This window comes from Podarcis gaigeae (genome assembly GCF_964106915.1).
Source record: "Podarcis gaigeae genome assembly, chromosome: 4".
In the NCBI taxonomy this organism is placed as follows: domain Eukaryota; kingdom Metazoa; phylum Chordata; class Lepidosauria; order Squamata; family Lacertidae; genus Podarcis; species Podarcis gaigeae.
This window is the reverse complement of record NC_139677.1, coordinates 104,108,544-104,125,030: the sequence shown is the minus strand read 5'-3', so window position 1 is coordinate 104,125,030 and position 16,487 is coordinate 104,108,544. Positions and strand designations below refer to the sequence as shown.

General features: G+C 49.7%; 2 protein-coding genes across 5 annotated transcripts in view; both read left to right on the top strand.

The window, feature by feature from the left end:
• Positions 1 to 16,487, top strand: part of LOC310843682 (secreted frizzled-related protein 2-like) — a 246,280-nt gene that overhangs the window by 108,018 nt on the left and 121,775 nt on the right. The window lies entirely within an intron of this gene.
• Positions 63 to 14,701, top strand: IL18BP (interleukin 18 binding protein). 4 transcript variants are annotated; one of them, XM_083734888.1, is made up of 7 exons: positions 63 to 185; positions 6,158 to 6,202; positions 8,425 to 8,487; positions 9,438 to 9,500; positions 11,060 to 11,189; positions 12,822 to 13,051; positions 14,344 to 14,701. In XM_083734888.1, exons 2-6 carry the CDS (start codon positions 6,187 to 6,189, stop codon positions 13,024 to 13,026), a joined length of 477 nt encoding a protein of 158 aa, XP_083591014.1. In that variant the 5' UTR covers positions 63 to 185; positions 6,158 to 6,186; the 3' UTR covers positions 13,027 to 13,051; positions 14,344 to 14,701. The 4 variants fall into 4 exon arrangements, with proteins under 4 accessions (XP_083591014.1, XP_083591013.1, XP_083591012.1 ...); XM_083734887.1 differs by lacking the exon at positions 63 to 185 and adding an exon at positions 3,077 to 3,977; XM_083734886.1 differs by lacking the exon at positions 63 to 185 and adding an exon at positions 5,665 to 5,761.

Genomic DNA, 16,487 nt, shown 5'->3' with positions numbered 1-16,487 from the left:
GGATTGGGTGGCTCCTGTGGACCAATCAGACTGCTGCATTGTTTTAGGACCAATCAGACTGCTGCATTTTGAATCCTATTCAACTCAGTACATAACAATGAGGCTTGGGGGCTTCCCTTCCCATTCCTCTGCATTGGGAGAAAGGGCTCCACAGCTGGCTTCCATCATTAACTGATTCAAAGCAGGTGGGCAACAGGCAGCAGCATGGCTGAGCTATGAAGTCACTCTCTCCCATAGGCGCCGACTCCATGGGGCCTGAGGGGGCCCGAGCCCCCTCAAAAATTCGTTTGGGGGGGCTCTGCTCCCCCAATAATTTAAGAAAATTATTACCGTAAATTTCGCTCTATAACACGCAGATTTTTTCTCCTAAAAAGTAAGGGGAAATGTCTGTGCGTGTTATTGAGTGAATGTGTGGTCCCTGGAGCTGACTCGCTGGAGCGCAGGGGCAAAAATAGGCAAAAATCAGGCAAAAATCAGATCGGGCGGTCCGGCGGAGGGAAGGCGGAAGCTGCTGCTTTCCTGCATTCTGCCTCAGGGTCTTACTGCCCACCCGCTTCTGTTGCTGCGTTTGCTCAAACTCAACAAAGAGCAGGGAATCCCCTGCCCTCCCGGCAAGCAGAGGGTTAAGGAAAGGATCGAGTCCTTCCTTCTAATTCTTTCCTAGTCACACTGCGTGCAGGCTCCAGCCCACCACCTCCTCCTCTCCGTGCTCTAGGGACTCGCAGGCAGCCGGAAAACAGGTGGGAGAGAGAGAGAGAGGGCTGGCTTGGGGGGACGGACGACTTTTGCCTTCCTTTCCTCCCCCCCACCCCGTTAAACTCCTCCCCTGCATTCTTAGCCAGCTGCTTCTCCGCACACCCCTCTTGTGCTTCTTGTCCTTTCTGTGTTTTTCCTTCCCTCCCCATTTAAAACGTGGTGACAAAGCACGGATCCACATGGATCCTCAGGATTTTTGCATTGGGTCACCCCAAATTCACCATCAGATCACATTACATGTCCATGGCTGCAGTCTGTACCAAAAAAATCACGCACCCACTGTTGCCTGGGGCTGCAATGGTGCAAAAACGTGGTTACAAAGCATGGATCCTCAGGATCTTTGCATTGGGTCACCCCAAATTCACCATCAGATCACATAGCATGTCCATGGCTACATCTTGCACCAAAAAAATCACGCACCCACTGTTGCCTAGGGTCACAGTGGTGCAAAAACGTGGTTACAAAGCACGGATCCACATGGATCCTCAGGATTTTTGCATTGGGTCACCCCAAATTCACCATCAGATCACATAGCATGTCCATGGCTACATCTTGCACCAAAAAAATCACGCACCCACTGTTGCCTAGGGTCACAGTGGTGCAAAAACGTGGTTACAAAGCACGGATCCACATGGATCCTCAGGATCTTTGCATTGGGTCACCCCAAATTCACCATCAGATCACATAGCATGTCCATGGCTACATCTTGCACCAAAAAAATCACGCACCCACTGTTGCCTAGGGCCACAGTGGTGCAAAAACGTGGTTACAAAGCATGGATCCACATGGATCCTCAGGATTTTTGCATTGGGCTACTCCAAACGCACTGTCAGATATTAAAAATCTTTATAAAATAGAGAATTAAATACATACAGAATGTTAATTTTTCAGTTTCGAAATATTAGTACTAGTTTAGTACTGTATTTCTATATTACTATAGTACTGTATTAGTTATTTTCAAATACTTAAATATTTTTAGGGTGTAAGACCCAATTAAAGCCCGTTATTTGCATACAGTATTACAGTATTTACATACAGTATTAAGCATACTGTATTAACTTTATTAACTGTATTAAAGCATTAACTTTGAGATATTACTTTTATTTAATGAACCCTCAGCCTTATTCAAAGTAAGCTTAAATTAGCTATTTCACTTATTAATCAAAGTGCTATTACTGTGCGACAGCAATATTTTATGTTTTATTCTTTTAATGATAGTTTAGGATTTATTTAAATATCATTTCAGTCTTTTCAGAGCTATATATTCACTGCTCTGTAATAGTCTATAAGCATAATTGTGACTGTAAATTAAATTAGCTTTTTACGAAAATACCGTGCGTGTTTATGTTTTGTTTCTTTTTTCAAAGCCCAAAAGTGTTTCAGGCTTGTCGAGTTTTCCGGAGTGTGGAGTTATAGAGAGTCGAGTTTTCAGGGTTCTAATGTTGATCATATGACTCTAAAATACTTTAAAAAAAACTTTAAAACTCACTAATTTTCATCTAAAATTTAGAAAACTTCCCGGGGCAGGACCCCGGTATGGGCCCCCCCAATATTTTTTATAAGTCGGCGCCCCTGCTCTCTCCCCAGGCTAGGGAAGGGCCAGTGATCCGCTGAGCTCACTGTGACTTGGCAGCAGCTGAACTATGTTTCCCAGAAGGAGGCGGAGGAGGGGGCGGAATGAATGAAGGATCGGGGGGGGCAGATGGCTGGACAGAGTGCTCCAATGGGCACAATTTGGGCAGAGACATTAAGTGCCCAGCAATGCGGACGTGCTAAGGATACAAAGGCAGGCGGTTGACTGCACATTCCCAGAGGTTAATTATTAAGGCAACAAAAGAAATTAAACCCGTATTATTGCAGCCTGTGCCAACAGCTGCTTCACACTTCCTAAAGGTTAGGAAGTTGGTATGCTTAAAAAAAAAACACGTTTTAGAATATTTCCTTTTCCTATTTTTTTTTTAATCATTATTTTTAATTTAAACCCCAGAGCCTAGGACTTGCTGATCAGAAGGTCGGCGGTTCGAATCCCCATGACGGGGTGAGCTTCCATTGCTCAGTCCCTGCTCCTGCCAACCTAGCAGTTCAAAAGAACGTCAAAGGGCAAGTAGATAAATAGGTACCACTCCAGCGGGCAGGTAAACGGCGTTTCCATGCGCTGCTCTGGTTCGCCAGAAGCGGCTTAGTCCTGCTGGCCACATGACCCAGAAGCTGTAGGCCGGCTCCCTCGGCCAGTAAAGCAAGATGAGTGCTGCAACCCCAGAGTTGGTCACGACTGGACCTAATGGTCAGGGGTCCCTTTACCTTTACCTTATACCTATGACTACACCTTTTTAACAAGATTTCCCCACCTCTCCTCCCCCTACTTCCCACCACTGTCTTGGGAGACAACGAAGGAGTGCACCTCCAGGGGGTCAAGTCAAATCATTGGGGAGTTATAGCACCTGCTGTGTCTGTAGTAGAAACTGAAAAGCGAGAGACATGTTTGGTTGCAGCTGGGCAGATGAAGGTGTCCAGTTTCACTAAGGCAGACGCACCAGGGCGTTCCATCTCTCTGTGCTCCTCCCAGTGGTCATTCCTCCTCTGGTCACTGCTAGATTCACACCATTTGAATGGCAATGCCCATCAACTTTTTTGGGGGGGCAGCCCCCTCAAATATTTTATGGGGGGGGGCGAAAACCCCTTGACTCCTAGGGTTGGCAGGTGGGAATCTGAACAGTTACCCAGAGTCAGTGCAGGGAACTCCAACTCCAGGTCAGTTGTGGACTTAAGGGCTTTATTTCGGACAAAAGCACTTTCTGCAGTCCGGAGCTCAAGAACGAAACCAGAACTCCTGGCGAGGAGGGCAGTGAGTGAGAAAGGGCTTAAAGAAAACAGAAAGCCTTTGCACCAGAAGCTCACGTGGCGCTAAATCTAGCTCAGCACAAAAGTTGAGAAAGAGCCAGCGGTCTTTCCCACCAGACATCACATTCATTCTGAGCTTGTGCAGGGTTTTCCCCCCTGCACCATCTAGGGCTGAGATTTTTCGGATTATTAGTGTAATCTGTGTCTTCAAATGGGTTTCCCATGACTTAGCAATGCCAGCGGAAATGTAAAGCAAAACTGAGAGGCGCAGAAGTGGTGTTGCGCTGCCGCTTCCAGGAAAGGGGGAAGTCCAAGTCGGCTTTTGAAGGATCAGCAATCCACAAAATGTTCCTGGAAGTCCTTGAAAGAACGAACATCAGGTTTGTCTGGTCCTTTTTGGACTCACTGGCGCGTGGGGGTGTTGGGATACTGCTGGGCAGACGGGGGCAGCCGGGCAATCACCAGTCTCCCTTAGAATAGCATCAAACAGTGACAGAAGCCTCAGATACGTTTAGAGCAGAGTGAATAAATCTTTGCACAGTGGAAGAGGCGGACAGAGCCCTGTGTAAGCAGTATTTACAAGTGTTTATTCAGCATAGTTCAGGAACAAAGGAAAGAACATGTCTGCTTCCCTTCGTCTCCAGCAAAACAGCAACAACAAAAGCTATATACAAATGGAAGTTCCCAGCAGACTGCGCTGGGAATAAACAGGCATGTGACACACAACAGTCATGCCTGCACCCTTTTAAAGTGGAATGGAACTACAGTGGTACCTCCGGTTACATACACTTCAGGTTACGGACTCTGCTAACCCAGAAATAGTACCTCAGGTTAAGAACTTTGCTTCAGGATGAGAACAGAAATCGTGCGGTGGTGGCGCAGTGGCAGCGGGAGGCCCCATTAACTAAAGTGGTGTTTCAGGTTAAGAATGGACCACCAGAACGAATTAAGTACTTAACCCGAGGTACCACTGTATATCCTAACAGGGGGCAGAGAGGCTGGAACGCAGACATGCTGCGCTGACCCCAAAAGCAGCCACCTCTGCACCCCACCTGCTTCTCCATGCAAGGAAACCTTTCCCCCCCCAACTCTCTTTCAGCCCTCTTTTTGAGCGGAGACATTGAGAAGGGCAAGCCTGGATGTTACCTATTTACAGAAACAGACAAAACTCACAAAACAGTAGAAAACAAACTGGACTTCGGAAAAGGGCAACCGAAATGATCCAGGCAGGGTTTTCCTCCCCACCCTCTCAGGTGGGCGCCATTGCCAGTCTAAGAGAACAAGGGAGGCATTCAGGGTGAGTTTTGGCACCGCTTTCTCTAGAAAAATAGCACTGGAATCCCGGGGACTCCCCTGCGAAGAAAGGTTGCAGCATTTGGGACTTTTTAATTTTGAGTAAGGTTACCAGACGTCCCCGTTTCCCGGCGACAGTCCTCGTATTTACAAATCAGTCCCCTGACAAAATCTATCTATTTAATAGGAAGTTGAAAAGTGTCCCCAGATTCATTGAAAAAACAAATTGGTAATCTTTGTTTAGAGAAGAGGCGACATGATAGGAAGTTGGCAAATTATGCATGGAATGGAGAAGGAGGTTGGAGAAAAGCTTTCTCCCCTCTCTTGTGGACCACCAGAACTTGTGGACATCCCAAGAAGCCGAATGTTCAAAGATTCAGGGCAGAGGAAAGAGAGGACTTTTTCACCCAGCGCACAATTGAACCATGGAACTCCCTCACACAGGCAACAGCGAAGGCCACCAAGATGGACAGTCTCAAAGAAATTCACAGAGGAAATAATAATAATAAATAATAATAATAATAATAATAATAATAATAATAATAATAATAATAAATTATTTATACCCTGCCCATCTGGCTGGGTTTCTCCAGCCACTCTGGGTGGCTTCCAACCGAATATTAAAAACAACACAGCGTCAGACATCAAAAACTTCCCTAAACAGCTCCTAGCCTGGAGGGCTCTGTTCTGCCTCGCCAGTCAGAGGTAGCGATGCTTCTGCATGCCAGTTCCTGGAAATCTCAGGAGGGCCATGTGCTCTTGTGCTCATGTTCTTCTTACAAGAAGTTGTCAGGTTTCCTGGAAGTATTAAAGAGCTTTTAGTTAAAAACAGGTGCTGCAGATTTTATGGGTACCTCTAGGCCATGCATAGGTAGGCAAACTAAGGCCCAGGGGCCAGATCCAGCCCAATTGCCTTCTCAATCCAGCCCGTGGACAGTCCAGGAATCAGCATGTTTTTACATGAGTAGAATGTGTCCTTTTATTTAAAATGCATCTCTGGGTTATTAGTGGGGCACAAGAATTAGTTCATTTCCCCCTCCAAAAAAATATAGTCCGGCCCCCCACAAGGTCTGAGGGACAGTGGACCGGCCCCTGCTGAAAAAGTTTGCTGTCCCCTGCTCTAAACCATGCTTAAAAAACAATTTAAAATATTTGGTGAAGAATGTGGCATTTTGTTTTTGCTGCTGGACATGTGGGTGGGAGGCAGGGCTTTCCTTTGTGACTCAGGAACCAGATGTATAAAGCTCTTCCTTCTCCCTCCGCTCAGACACCCCCCTTGCGAAGAGGAAGAAGAGGATGTCTTCAGCCACAGGTAGGGAGCCAGCCACCTCCACCGCCTCTGCCAAGGCTTCTTAGCCACACTCTCTGCAGCCTCAGTGGCGCATCTGCGCCCACACGGACGTGCCCCTTCAGTGGCACCAAAAAGAGGGAGGAAGCAGCTGCAGGTCCAAGCGGAACTTTCTAAGTCTGTACACCTCAAACCGAGGCTGCGCACCTGTAAAGCCCAACTTCCCTGAAGAATCCTGGGAACTGTGGTTTGCAAAGGGTGCTGGGAACTGTAGTTCTCTGAGGGAAACCAAGCCTTGTGAGGAACAGTTGAGGGAGCTGGGGATGCTGAGCCTGGAATGGAGGAGACGGAGAGGAGGCAGGAGAGACATCTTCAGATGCCTTCAATGGGGAAGATGGAGCAAGCTAGATTTCTGCTGCTCCGGAGGGAAGGATCCAAACCAAGGGATCCAAATGGCAAGGAAGGAGGTTCCGACTCAGCAGCAGGAAGCAACTTCTGACAGGAAGAGATGTTCAACAGTGGGAGGTGGGTCTTGGTCAGGGATTCTTGAGCTGTTCATTCCTGCAGACCCTCCAAGTGTCCTTATTTTCCAGGGACGTCCCTGATTTAGAGAAGCCGTCCTGGTTTCTGATTTCATCCCAGAGTGTCCCACTTTTCCTTAGGATGTCCCTATTTTCATTGGAGAAATGTTGGAAAGTATGGAGTTATCTGACTCCCGAGTCATCTGAAGGCAATCCTGTATAGGGAAGGGTTTTTAAAAAAATGTTTTAATGTGTTTTTATATATGTTGGAGGCTGCCCAGAGTGTCTGGGATAACCCAGTAAGATGTGCGGGTATGAACAGTAAAATCATCCTTCTCTATTTTCATCAGGGAAATGTTAGAGGGCATGTTCCTGCACTGCAGGGGGTTGACCTAGATGACCCTTGGCGTCCCTGACAATTTTGTTCTATGGGGGCATTTGTGAATGGTCATTTTCAACGTGGTGCAGTAGCGATAAAGATAATAATTTGTCCATTCGTTTTATGCCTGCATTTACTCGTTTATTTATTCCTTGCACTTCCACCTTGCCTTTCTGCCGAGGTGCTATACAAAGTTAAAATGCTAAGACACATCCATGAATGGATGGAGGACATACAGCTGGCCCAGTGGTGGCCTTGGGGACAGTGTGATGGGGCATACGCTGGGCTCCTCTTGGCCTGACTGCCCCCCTCTGAGGGAGAGGAAGGAATCCCTTGCTGGGAACTAAGCGCTTGGTCACTTTTTGCATTCTATTACGTGTTAGGACCTCTGGCACTCATGCTTTGCTTTTGTTTTGCATTTGCCGTACGTCACCTTGAGACCTTTGTGGTTGTTGTTGCTTAGTCGTGCCCGACTCTTTGTGACCTCCCAGAGCACGCCAGGCCCTCCTGTCTTCCACTGCCTCCCACAGTTTGGTCAGACTCATGCTGGTAGCTTCAAGAACACTGTCCCACCATCTCGTCCTCTCTCGTCCCCTTCTCCTTGTGCCCTCCATCTTTCCCAACATCAGGGTCTTTTCCAGGGAGTCTTCTCTTCTCGTGAGCTGGCCAAAGTACTGGAGCCTCAGCTTCAGGATCTGTCCTTCCAGTGAGCACTCAGGGCTGATTTCCTTCAGAATGGAGAGGTTTGATCTTCTTGCAGTCCATGGGACTCTCAAGAGTCTCCTCCAGCACCATAATCCAAAAGCATCAATTCTTCAGCAATCAGCCTCCTTGTGGTCCAGCTCTCACTTCCATACATCACTACTGGGCTTTAACTATACGGACCTTTGTTGGCAAGGTGATGTCTCTGCTTTTTAAGATGCTGTCTAAGTTTGTCTTTGCTAGCCTTTGTGGTACAAGGAGGCTAACAGGCAAAGGAATGGAAAGAAGCAGATCTTTGCAGGCAGGCATTTCAGATGCCTCAAAGCAGCACTTTTGCTGCTCAGCCCCAACCTGTGCTCCAGCCACTGCCATTCGGCAACCAGGCACATGGCTAGACCACCTCCTTTCTCTCTTAACCCGTCAAAGCCATCTAAGCCAGCAGCCATTGCAGCATCCTGCAGCAGGCAGTTCCCAAGGTTCACGACGTGCGAAGAACATGCCAAGGTTCACGACGTGTGAGCAGGGAAGAGGTTCCCTTGGGGTGCAGGGCTCCAGGGCCAAGCAATGAGCTGGTGGAGACTCTTGCTGGCTGCACATGCTAACTGTCTCTCTCTCTCTTCCTCCCTCCCCCCCTCTCTTTCCAGGCCTCCGCCCCCAGGCACACTGCCTGCTCTTGGCCCTGATCTGCAGCGGCGCCTCCTTCCAAGGTAAGGCAAAGTGGCCAGTGGGAGGAGATAACCCTCTAACTAAACACCCCCTCCCTTTAAAACCCCCCTTTTAAAAGTGAGTGATTGGCAGTCAGGGATCAGCTGCCCCACAGCCAGATCTTTCCAGAGGGTCTCCATCACCTTTGGTCTGGAAACCCAGCCTTGTGAGGAACGGTTGAAGGAGTTGGGTATGTTTAGGCTGCCGCAGGGCAGGTGGAGCAAGCCTGTTTTCTGTTGCTCCAGAGGGTGGGACCCAAACCAAGGGATTCAAAGGGCAAGAAAGGAGATCCCGACTAAACACCAGGAAGAATTTTCTGGTGGTTAAAGCTGTTCAAATGTGGAGCGGACTCTCTTGGAAGGTGGTGGACGCTCCTTCACTGGAGAGCTTAAAGCAGAGGTGGGGTTTGTGTGTATGGATTTGCCAGGGATTCTTTAGCTGAGATTCCTGCCTTGCAGGGGATCGGACTGGATGACCCTTGGGAAAGCCCTTCCAACTCTACAATTCTACCCAGAACAAAGAGGCTGTTGGCTCTTTGGTGGGGCTGAGGCAGGGGCCTAATCCACAGACTCCAGTGGGTGCGACACCAGAGCATGGAACTCTGACACAGATGTTAAATGCAAAAGGAGAGCCAAGCAGAAACTGTCCACCAATCCCTGAGCAGACTGTTCCGCAGGCTCTTGTGGCACAGGGCTTGCCAGCGCTTGGGAACCAGATGGTATGGGCAGTGGTGGTCTGCCAAGATGCTCAGGATGCCTTCAAGGAGTGCGTGGCCTGAACGCCTTTGCACCTTTCGGAAAGCGCTCTCTTTTTTGCAACACAATAAGCATGCTTCTCCATCTGAAACTGCACACCAGTCAAATCGGGAAGGTTGGGAGGTAATCTGTCTGCACCAGCAGAACAGGCTTACCAAGGGTCCCAGGTTTCCTCTTCAAGAGCTTTCTCTTTTCAGATGCAGCCGCAAATGTGCAGCCACACATTTCTTCTGACCTTGTCGTGCAGAAGCCTTCCTGTGGTAAGTCCTGCCCCCTTTGCACAAGCAAGTCAGACCGGCTTGAGAGGGGTGCTGTGGGTCCGGGGGAACGACTGGTCCATGGAGGGACGATAGCCAATGAAGCCTAGCTTTGGGAACCTCCCCCCCCCCCGAACATGAAGGTTGCCCCTCCAAGAGCCACCAGGAGCAGCTGGAGTCATCCGTAGTATAGAGCGCAAGACTTGTTAGGAAGAATCAGTCAGCCTCTCCTTGGAGAACTCCCAATATTTACATGCAGAAGGATTAAAGCACCTACAGGGAATGATTTCTTTGCACAAGGAATATTGCCTCAAATCCAGCAGGTACCTCAAAGCGGCCCATAAGCAGCAAGCCCTTGGGTACCCAATGAAGCTGGATGTTGGGAGACTCAGGAGAGAGAAAAGAAAGGACTTCTTTATGAAGCACGTAGTTAAACTGTGGAACTCCCTGCCACAGGAGGCAGTGACGGCCACCAATTTGAATGGATTTAAAGCAGGATTAGATGAACTCATGGAAGAGAGGGCTATCAATGGCTCCTAGCCAGACTGGCTTTGCTCTGGCTCCACTGCAGGGGGCATCAATGCTTCTGAAGGAGGGGATCTTGTGTTCGAATCCTGCTTGCGTGTTTCCCATCGGGGCACCTGGTTGGCCACTGTGAGAAGAGGATGCTGGACCAGATGGGCCATTGGCCTGATCCAGCACCCTCTTATATATTTGCCCACACCCGGGCAGCCATTTGGAACTTGTATTCCAGAGGATGGGGGAAGCTGGGAGAGCCTGCTAGCACCCCCCAAATTTAAAGGAGACTCAAGGTACCTTAAAGACTGATAATTTTGAGGCAAGCAGGTGGAGTGCCTGAATGGGGCAGTCTTTTACCATGCAGCCTGAGGTTATAAAGCACATTTAAAGCCTTCAGATTGGAAGGTCTGGAGAACAGTCATTTGGGGGGGGGGGGCAGAGGAGACTTGGAGCGCTCACTGCCAGTGTTCTCCCTGCAAGGCATTTATTGAAACCAGCAGGACCCCCCACAAAGAGGGCTTCTGTCTGGCCGGCACTTGCACACACCCACCCGCTACCCTCTGCACCCCAGTAGTTTCTTTCTTTTTTAAAAAAATTGATACAGGAAGGAAGGAAGGAAGGAAGGAAGGAAGGAAGGAAGGAAGGAAGGAAGGAAGGAAGGAAGGAAGGACACAAATACCAAATTACACACAGGAATAACCATAGACACATAATTTTCTTAACCAACAATAAAACATAAATTGGTCTTAGCACTAAAGACCCAACCTCCCATCTATTCCATATTTTGATTTCATATTACTTATTGCCAATACACACTCTTATCATAATTAAACTATTTCTTAATATATCTAATTTCTTATATCTACCTTGCAACTATTACTGAAGTTCCTTGAATGCTGCAACAGAATTTAAACTGCACCCCAGTAATTTCATGCGCCATGTGCCTGGTCCTCCAGAACCACTCCCTCCAAAGGGGTGGCCATTTGGCCTTCCTTTCGGACCGGTGACTCCGTGTGGTCTCTTCTCCTCCTCCTCCTCTTCAGGAAAACAGATCCGCATCCCATGCAAGGGCTACACAGATTACGAAGACAGTGGCATCATGTACTGGCTGGCCAACGGCCAGTTCGTGTCGGAATTGTACCCAGGTGGAGAAGTGAGCGAGGGGCGCACTGAGTGAGTAAAACCTGCGGCTTCCAGGGGACCCGGGAGTCGGTCCATTTCACTGCAAGGGTCTGGGCTAGATGGACCTTGGGATTCCCCCCCCCCCAAAAAAAACCCCCTGCAGTTCTATGGTTCTGAAATGTCAGAGCACCTGCCTTGCATACAGAAGGTGCCAGGTTCAGTCCCCAGTGGCAGCTCCTCTAGAGAGAGCTGGAAACCCCTTCCCTTCTGACCCCATGAAGAGCGACTGCTGCTGGTCAGAGGAGCTCAGTGGAGCAGCTGGCTGACTCCCCTCGAAGGCAGCCTCTCATGGACGGAAAGTAGGGGAAATGGTCTTCCATGGTTTCCCCATGAGCCCAACTCTCGGGGCCACAAGGAGGAGATGCTTTGCTTGGGCTCCAGCATTTCCATGTGGCACCTGCAGCAGCCTGCGGTTTTCGGAGGACCTGCCTCTGCTGTTACACCTGGCCACGTTCAAGGTGGTCCAATTATCAACACCTACCAGCCAAAATGAAGGGACGCGGGTGGCGCTGTGGGTTAAACCACAGAGCCTAGGACTTGCCGATCAGAAGGTTGGTGGTTCGAATCCCAGCGACGGGGTGAGCTCCCATTGCTCGGTCCCTGCTCCTGCTAACCTAGCAGTTCGAAATAAATAGGTACCACTCCAGCGGGAAGGTAAACAGTGTTTCCGTGCGCTGCTCTGGTTCGCCAGAAGCGGCTTAGTCCTGCTGGCCACATGACCCGGAAGCTGTACGCCGGCTCCCTTGGCCAGTAAAGCGAGATGAGCGCCGCAACCCCAGAGTCGGCCACGACTGGACCTAATGGTCAGGGGTCCCTTTACCTTTACCAGCCACAATGGCTATTGCTCTGTCTACACAGCTGGAGGTAGCGATACTTCTGGGCACTAGTTGTTGGAAACTACGGGAGGGGAGTGGCTCTTGGGCTCGGATCCTGCTCGCTGGCTTCCCACGGACATCTGCTCGGCCACTTTGAGATCAAAGGATTGGGCTAGGTGGCCCACTGGCCTCACTCTGCAGACTCTCCTTATGTTCTTAGGTGTATATGAAGCCCATAATAACTTGGGACCAGTTACTTGCAAGATCACCTTACCCCACATAGAATCAGAGTTGGGACCCCCAAGGGACATCTAGTCCAACCCCCAGCCATGCAGGAATCTCAACTAAAGCATCCAGGTGCCTGTTCGACTGCATCGATCTGTGGAACTGGCAGTGTTACAGGTGTACATTATACCTGTTCTGCACTTGTAAGAAATCAGTCTTCTAGTGTGCTAGCACTTGCACTCTGGAACTCCCTGCCTATTGATGCCAGGCAGAGATGTGCTCTTTTGGGCCTCTCCAGAAAACCTTTTTGTTTAGAGACGTCCACCCAGAATGTTTAGAACGCCCATGTGTTTTTTAGGTCATTGCTGGCTTTAAACTTTTCCCAACAATTTAAAGTTTTTGCTAATAATCTCGCCATGTTGCTCTTTTCGTCAGCCTGAGGCTTTTCCAGAACCAAGCAGTGTATAAATTTCATGAAACCAACACTAAATAAAGGCACATACTTTCCCCATCTCATTCTCTCCCAAGGTCTGCTGTCCCCCTTCCAACTTATTTTCTGCCTTCTTTCTCTTCCCCACCCCAGGGAGAAAGCCAAGGGCGTAGGCCTGTCCCTGAAAAGGGAGCTTATCATCAACACCTTCACAAAGAAGATACAGAACACAAAATTTGAATGCATCATCCTTGATCCAGCAGGCGCAGCGCAAAAGGCTGTCACATGGAAGCCGAAAAAGCGTTTCAGGAATCAGCCTGGCAAAGTCCCAGAGCAGATCGACAGCAGCAGCGCCTAAGGACTTTTGAACAAGAGCTTCGGAGGTAAACAGGCAGCTCCCCTAAACTCTCTGCACCTTCCAATTCCTTGTGTGCAAGAATTGTGAGCGCGAGGCTCTGCCTAGAAGAGGAAGGACTGGACCTGTGAAGCACCACATTTCTCTCCAAGCGGAAGAACCGTGTGGAAGCAAGGAGCATGCATTATGCAAAAGTGTTTGCTGGGCACTCGCAGCAACGCTGTCCCCAGGCTTTCCAGATGTAAAGGTCTTTAAGCAGATCGCCACCTGTCAGGGATACTTTAGCTGAGATTCCTGCATTGCTGGGGCTAGGACTAGATGGCCCCTGGCAGTCCCTTCCCACTCTACAATTCTAAATGCAAAACAGGTTTCGTCATCTCGTTAAGGTGGCAGCGGCTCAGGGTCCCCCTTCGCCCTGTCTCTTGAAAACGGCAAGGCCCCACCTTTGTGCCTGTTTATGGGCAATTCTGAGAGATGCTCTCCAGCAAAGAGGCAGCTGCAATTGTTGGCAGCCCCAGGTGGGGTAGCAGGGCTTTCTCTGACAAGACATGAGCCAGTTACGCCAGCACTGAGTTGATCTTGCACTCCTCTGACGCTCTGCATTGTACTGACACAGGCCTACAGCCTGACATTGTGGCCTCATTATTTCCCCCCAAAATATACACAACTTGTTTAAAAAATGCCCACAAAGTGGCTTGCATGCATTTGTATGTGTCGTGTGTGTGTCGTGTGTGTGTGTGTGTGTGTGTGTGTGAGAGAGAGAGAGAGAGAGAGAGAGAGAGAGAGAGAGAGAGAGAGAGAATTGTAGTGTTGGAAGGCACCTAATGGATCATTTAAGCCCCTGCAACCTATTTTTCTTCCTTTATGTATACAGTGGTACCTTGGTTCCCAAACAGCTTGGCTCCCGAACGCTGCAAACTTGGAAGTGAGTCTTCCGGTTTGCTAACGTTTTTCGGAAGCTGAACGTCCGACACTGCTTCCGATTGAGTGCCGGAAGCTCCTGCAGCCAATTGAAAGTGGCACCTTGCTCTTCAAACCGTTTCATGAGTCGAACGGACTCCCAGAACGGATTAAGTTTGAGAACCAAGGTATTACTGTACAGTGGTATAATAGCCAGGCTTCCCCAACCTTGTGCCCTCCAGACGTTTTGAACTACAACTCCCATCAGCCCCATGTTGGGGGAAAGCTTGCTTTGTAGGTACAGGAGAAATCGCCTCCTCCCTACATCTGACAAGGTGGGCTCAGGCCTGTGGCATCTTGTGTTACATACAGTAGCTGCTCTGAAAACCAACCCTCTTTCTGTATCTCGCGGTTCCGCAGGGACACAAGAGGCAGGAGGGCAGCGGTGCGGCACAGCAGCCGAGGGATGGGAGAAGAGCAAGCATCGTGGCTGCTGGGTGACCAGTTTCCGGTTGCTTCTGCTCTCCGTTGGGTCACGCAACCTCTCTCTCTGCTCCAGGAAGCACCCCCTCTGCCACCTCCAGCCACCCACTCCTGAGGAAGAAAGGAGACCTCATTCCTCAAGGAAGAAGGAAAACAAATGGGACATTCGAGGGCATGGGAAAGGTAGCAAAATTCCTGGAGGATTTTAAACCTGACCTATATAGCTCCAAGCAGTATGTAGAACTGTGTTAAATAAAAGCTAGAGGTATCCTCTTTAAGTTCCAGCTTGAACAAGTGGACTGCTGCCGCTGGTTTTTCCTGGTGCCTTCGTCGTCTCGCCTCCACTCCCAGGAGGAGCCTGAAATACGACGCTTTTAAGTAGCTTCGCATACCAAGCTCCTTCCCCTCGTGGAGGATGTGCTCCATCACTGAGCTAAGGTCCTCTTTGGACTGCAGTTATGCACAGGCTTAATTCATATGTGAAATGCTGTTCTCGCTGGCTTCCAGTTTGGGGGCCGGGCCCATCGCATGGGGCTAGTTTGGTCTTAGAAAGATGTAGGAGTCGGGGACAAGGGAGCCCCATGTTCTCCCTTGCACCAAGATCCTCCTCTGAGGTCTTGCTCCGCCTTCCCTGGAAAGAGGCCCTGCCTTTGGACCACAAAACAGACAGGGTGGTGGTAGGTGTACCTGTCTCAGGTGTTTGTGTCTATTTCAGCCTGACTTCGGGGTGGACAACCTGGATGAGGCAAGGAATGGAGAGAATGCAACCCTCTTGGCTCTCAGCAACTTTAAGAGGCCACAAAATCCTACTGGGCCACTTGCGTGGGGAGGGGTGGCAAAGGGCTCTGTCCCACTGTCAGGGGTCAGGCAGGCCCCAGGTGGGGGGGCAGAGACAGCCCTGCTCTTGTGGGGGGTGACACACTGAACTTTAGGGCCTTGCAGAGTCCCGTCCTAGCTCATGTGCTTTTTGAATACAGTGGTACCTCGGGTTACAGACGCTTCAGGTTACAGACTCCACTAACCTGGAAATAGTACCTCGTTAAGAACTTTGCTTCAGGATGAGAACAGAAATCTTGCTGCAGCGGCAGCAGGAAGCCCCATTAGCTAAAGTGGTGCTTCAGGTTAAGAACAGTTTCAGGTTAAGAACGGACCTCCAGAACGAATTAAGTTCTTAACCCGAGGTACCACTGTACTCGCATATAGCTGCCTGAAGAGGCTGGTTAGATCAACCACCTGATGACCCAGAAGACTGGGCCTTCTACGAAGGACCGCCTCAGAGGAGCAAGGGAGAAGGGTGAATTAACAGAAACTAAACCTTGAGAAGCGACACTGGTCTGGAGAGGCAAGGTGTACTTTCTCTTGAAAGGCCAGGGATCAATCCTCCCATGTTCCTCCGGGGCCAACAAAAGCCGCCTAGGAAAGCAATAGGACCGTCACCCTTTGAGGGCCTTTTGCATCCCACCATCTGACCCTCAGGCAGTGATTGAGAACATTACAGGAGGTTGGGCTAGACCCTTCCACCTCTACAATTCTATTTTAAAATGTACCTAAAGCTGACTGGCACACACAGAATTCCACTGCCCTCACTATGCAGCAGCTGACTGCAGCCCTTCTCAGCGCACCTTGTCACTCAGTTGAAAATCAAGTCCATGCCATTATCCACCACTCTCAAAGTCTCTCTGCCCCCCCCCCCCAATGTGGCTGCTGCCTGTCCCCAGTGAATGGCCAGGGCCGCTCCTCTGGCTGCTGGACAGCACTTTCCTGGGGGAGGCAGCGCTATTTTAATGCCCCAGAAGGAAGGGGCTGTTCTACCTCAAGTGGGAGTAGGTTTGGAACAGGACTTGCTCAGCAGGGACACTGGCGGACTCTGTCCTGTGCCAAAGTTTTCAATAAAAGCCACCTTTAAAGGGTTTGGGGGGTTGGAGCTTTGTGGAAACTCAAAAGCGCTGAGAGAAAATGCACTTTGTCCAAAAAGCTCAGAGGCAGCTCCTCATACCTCTCGGCCCTAACGCTCTGATCTTAGACTGAAAGCCTCTTTCTGGGCTGTGCCCTCCCTCAGCTCAAAGCAGGAGGAAACATCT